This window comes from Lycium ferocissimum, unplaced genomic scaffold (assembly GCF_029784015.1).
Source record: "Lycium ferocissimum isolate CSIRO_LF1 unplaced genomic scaffold, AGI_CSIRO_Lferr_CH_V1 ctg4666, whole genome shotgun sequence".
NCBI classification, from domain to species: Eukaryota; Viridiplantae; Streptophyta; class Magnoliopsida; order Solanales; family Solanaceae; genus Lycium; species Lycium ferocissimum.
In genome coordinates, this window is record NW_026725734.1 from 79,510 (window position 1) to 84,864 (window position 5,355).

The window sequence follows — 5,355 nt, forward strand, 5'->3', positions numbered from 1 at the left end:
CCAGGTATGTTAAGGTTATTCCTCTTTCTTTTAAAGGCATGATTCTTTTCCTACCAACCCACGCATGAATTCCATAAAAATCCTCATTTCCTCATTTCCAAGAATGTTAGAGATTGATGACTTTTAAAGTTTTTATGGTGTTAAAGATGAATATTTTTTTTTGATAATCATGACGATGATTATGAGGGATTTATTTATCAAAGCTCCAAGGCATACGGATTTCATGTTATTATGAGATGATTTTATTCATAGAGATTTACAAGTACATGAGCTTTATATTATTATGAGGTGATTGAGCTTACTTTGCAATTTCTTAATTTCCTTCATTGTTGGTAATCTCACCTTATGACCCTTGTTCGTTCAAGGTGGGATAGACGATGATGATTGATCTATAATATAATTGGAGGCTACCGACCTTACGTCACTCCGATATAGTTGTGGCTTTTGATTGGGCTCTCACGCATGCTTTATATATATGAATGTATTTTCTCACACCGCGCCGCGCTATAGTCAGTCGGGCATGGCGCGTAGATGTGCACACCACTGCAGTGAGCATGTTATGATATTGCCCCGGACGCGGGAGGCCCGAACGCGGGCTAATGATGATAACACCGAGCCTTAATTGCCGGGCATGATACTATATATATATATATGACACCGAGCCTTAATGGCCGGGCATGGTTCTATATATATGTATAAAAATATTTTTTTTAAAAATCTAAGCATGTATGACACCGCCTTATGAGGCATCCGGATGTACAGGTTATCTCTCATATTCTATGTTACCTTTCATATCTATATTATGTTGTTTTTCGTGCCTTACATACTCAGTACATTATTCGAACTGACGTCCTTCTTGTGGACGCCGCGCTCGTACCCCCGTGTAGCAGGGAGACGGATCAGACCCGTAGGTGTTCTATCAGCGAATTCTCAGGAGCACTCCACTTACTTTGGAACTGCAGTCTATTTGGTATTGTCCTTATGATCATTTGTATTCTATGTAAAGGCTCGTAGATGTGTGTATGTACAGTTAGATGTTTTATAGCTCCACCGGTTCATATTGTTGTATAATATGTTGGTGGCCTTGTCGGCCTTATTTTGAGCTCTTGATACTTTACTGTTAGCCTTGTCGGCTTTATGATATACATTATGTTGTGGCGACCTTGTCGGTCCGCATATGAACATATGTGCTGAATGATCGAATATTTCTATGTTGGGCCTTTTCTGCGTGTAGGTGTTCTTTGAGTTATGGTTTATAATGTTCAAAGTAACGGATAAGTCAGGTGGTTCCCGGCCTACGGGTCGGAGCCCGTCATACTCCTGGTTGGAGTGTGACATGCACGCCTGGTTAAAAAAGGGAGCTTTGGAGTAGCCTGGATACTCTTAACAGGGATACTATCTCCCATGGTATAATGAAGGGGATTTTAATGTAATCCTTCATACAGAGGAGAAAATTGGAGGATTTCCTCATAGGAATGCTGAAAGCTATGATTTTTCTGAATGTATGGACTCTTGTGGTATGGCGGATATTGGTTACTCAGGATCCAATTATACCTGGTGCAATAATTGGAGGCCAAGCTTGAGGATTTGGAATAGGCTTGACAGAGTTTTCATAAATGATCATTGGGCACAAAAATATAGTTCTAACACTGTGAAACACTTGTTGAGAGTTGGTTCTGACCATAGACCTCTATTTCTTGGATGCAAGAATGATCAGGTGGGGGGCATCAAGTACTTCAAGTTTCTAGAATTTTGGACCTGTCAAGAGGATTTCTTGGAAGTTGTTCAAAGTGACTGGAATCTGCACATAGACAAAGAACCCAATGCAGAGACTTCATCAAAAGCTAAAAAGATTGGGGAGAAGACTTGCTACTTGGTCGAGAAATAAGATTGGAGATGTTCATGAAAATACCGACGTCTGGGAAAATAAAATGCAAATCCTGGAGGATTTAGACATGGAGGCCAGGACTGAAAATAGTAGAGAAGAGGTAAATAGAGGCCATGCTGAGTATATATCCTGGTTAAACAAACAGGATGATATTCTTAAACAAAAATTCCAGGTCAGATGGTTTAAAGAAGGGGATAGCAATACCAAATATTTTGATACTATAATTAGGGACTGGAGAAGGAAACTCAAGCTGGATAGAATCAAGAACAATAGAGGAAGATGGGTATCTGGAGATGAAAAAATGGCAAAAGTGGCCATTAAGCATTTTGACAATTTTTTCAACCTCCATCCTAACAGTGTAGATACTAACATTCTTAATTGCATACCTAGATGTATCAGTTCTGAGGATAACAACAATATGCTGAGCTGTCCTCAAGAAGATGAGATCAAAGATGCTGTGTTCAACATGAGTGTTGATAGTGCCGCAGGGCCAGATGGGTATTCTGGTAAGTTTTATCATAGTTGCTGGGACATAATCAAGACAGTTGTGATAGAATTTGTTGAGTTTTTCTTTTACGAGGAAAACTAACAAAATTCTTTGCACATACTTTTACGTATTAATCCCCAAGGTAGAATGCCCCTCTGATTTCTCTAAGTTTAGGCCTATCAGCCTCAGTAATTTTTCTAGTAAAATAGTTACCAAAATCATTTCTACAAGGGTCAATCCTTTGCTTCCCATAATGATCTCTGATAATCAAAGCGGATTTCTCAAAGGAAGGCTTATTACCGAGAATATTCAGCTAGCACAAGAGATTGTGCAGGATATTAAATGTACTAACAGGGGAGGAAATATGGTGATCAAGCTGGATATGGCTAAAGCTTATGACAGGATGTCATGGCCCTTTTTGATTGCTCTGCTACAAAAGTTTGGTTTTTCTGATGATGATTCCAATATGCTGATGAAAGTAATATCAAATGTATGGTATTCCATTATTATCAATGGCACCAGGAATGGCTTCTTCTCTTCAAGTCAAGGCCTTAAACAGGGAGACCCTCTATCACCTTCTCTTTTCATTATAGGAGCAGAAGTTTTAGCTAGATTGCTCAATGAGTTAAATTCCAATGATCATTTTATTCCTTTCTCTATGTCAAAGATAGGCCCTCTAAATAACCATTTTTCTTATGTAGATGGCTTAGTGATATTTTCCAAAGGGCAACACCAAGTCTTTAAAGATGGTCATGAAGCAAATTCATTGGTATGAAAGGAATTCTGGTCAGAAAATGAACAACAACAAATGTTTCTTCTTAACTGCTCCAGGAACTGGCCCCTCTAGGATCAACAAGATTGGAGAACCCACGAAATTCTGGCCATCATTGCTCTGACCTGAAAGAAGTTGTTTCTGGGATGCTCGATCCTTAACAAAAAAGTAAAATAGATGAAATTCAAAGAAAGCATTATTATCTTTGACAAACTTTTGAACTGAAAGAAGGGGTTTTGTAATCGAGGGAACGTGAAGTATGTTGTTAAGAGTGAGTGTTTTAGAAGGAGAAGAGATAAAGGATTTACCGGTATGATAGATAAGCAGACCTTGACCATTCCCCACATGAACTAGATCGGGTCCCTTATATTCCTCCGCATATTGAAGGCTAGAAAGGTCGGGGGTGATGTGAATTGCACCTGAATTTGGATACCATTGTTGAACTGAAACGAATTGAGACTGATGAGACACATAAGCAGCGGGGTTTATAGTGTGACTGTAACGCTGGAAACAAGTCGGTGCAAGGTGATTAGTGTCATTGCATATTTGGCACCTCGATCGCGTGTCCGATTGCCAGGATTGTCCAGAATTTTGGGAGTTTCAAAAATTTGAGAAGTTGGCGGATCTGCCTCCCCAACCTCCTTGTCCTCGAGATGATCTGCCACGACCTCTATTTCATATAGAAGAGTTTTTGCAGCTTCAATAATATGACGATGCCTTCGTTCAACAAGGGCAACTCATTGAGGCGTATAAGGCGGTGTAGAAAGGTGTTCAATTCCGTGCAGAGAGAGAATGGAGTCGTGACTCTTATACTCTCATCCACCATCAGTATATAGGGATAGAATTTTTGTGTCAAAATGTTTTTCCATCAAAGGGTGAAATTTTTGAAAGAGCTCTTTAACTTCACTTTTAAGTTTTAATGTGTAGAGCCAAGTGTATCTTGTGTACTGATCAACAAAGATGCAGTAATATAATTTCTTATCAAGAGATAAAATCAGGGAGGGCCCCCACAGATCACTAAAAATAATTTGAAGTGGTTTAGAGCTACGCAGAGTTAATTGACTAAAAGGATGCCGATGGGCTTTATTAGATAAGCTAGAATTCTAATAAGAAAATTTGTCTCGCTCATGGAAGGGTAGCGAGAATTTATTTAAAATAAACCTAAGAACTCTAGAGTGGGGATGATTCCAAGTAGAGATAGAAGTTGATGTGGTGGACACGTGAACTTGGGGCTTATATAGTCCATTGTTCTCCCGGCCGTGCACCAACGGTTTCCGCGTTTGCAGATCCTTTAGAACAAAATCAAAAGGAAAGAATTCATTAGACTTTAGGTTATCTTGACAAAATTTAGAAATAAAGACAAGTTTGCGTTCAAATGGATGGGGCACACAGAGTGTGGGTTAGCTTAAAAATATTATTTGATGCATTTAACTGAGTAGAACCAGTGTGAGAGATAGGAATTTTGTTACCATCACCCATGGAGACATCCTCGTTACCGTGGTATGATCGTAGGTTGTGTGACTCCATTATGATGTGATGGGTGGCTCCTGAGTCTACTATCCAAGGGTTGGTAGTGGCAGTGAATCTAGCGGCATAGTGGGCTTCGGCTTCAAGGTGATTATGTGACTTTGAGCGGCAAACATTTATGGTGTGGCCAATCTTGCTACAGAGTTGGCAGCGAGTGACAGTATTTGAGTTCATGTTTGACTGCTACTGTTGTTAAGTGTTGGGGCGTGGATTCTGGCACCATTGCTGAGAGTTGTTGTTCTACCTACGATTGTTGCGATTATTGGTCTTAGGTTTGGTGGGAGTGGCAATCGCGGTTATAGGGCTGCACAGTTTCTTAGCATCCTTCGTTACGCAGAAAGAGTTCATGGTCAAGTAGTTTTTCAAACAATTCTTCATCAGTGACAGTCGTGTCACGTGCACGGATGGCAACAAAGATCTCATGGAACTCAGGTCCAAGACCACTGAGTATTTTGATGATGAGTTCAGGGTTGGACATAGGGGCACCGGCAGTGGCTAACTCATTTGAAAGTTATAGTCCTTTTGGCACTTTCGCCACTTCCGAGTGTTTATTGACTCATTTTGACCCGAGGTTGACTTTTGGGCAATAGACCTTTTTCGGAGTTTTGTCAACTCCGAGAGGTCCGGATGATTGTTTAGAACTTGTATGTATGATTGGTTTGGTTCCCAATGCATTTTGGT

At 40.1% G+C, this 5,355-nt stretch overlaps 1 protein-coding gene across 1 annotated transcript; it reads left to right on the forward strand.

Moving 5' to 3' along the window:
* The first annotated feature begins 1,955 nt into the window (after window positions 1–1,955).
* On the forward strand, window positions 1,956–3,308 carry LOC132044497 (uncharacterized). Its single transcript, XM_059434991.1, has 3 exons — window positions 1,956–2,394; window positions 2,663–3,144; window positions 3,207–3,308. Exons 1-3 carry the CDS (start codon window positions 1,956–1,958, stop codon window positions 3,306–3,308), a joined length of 1,023 nt encoding a protein of 340 aa, XP_059290974.1.
* The last annotated feature ends 2,047 nt before the right edge of the window (window positions 3,309–5,355 follow it).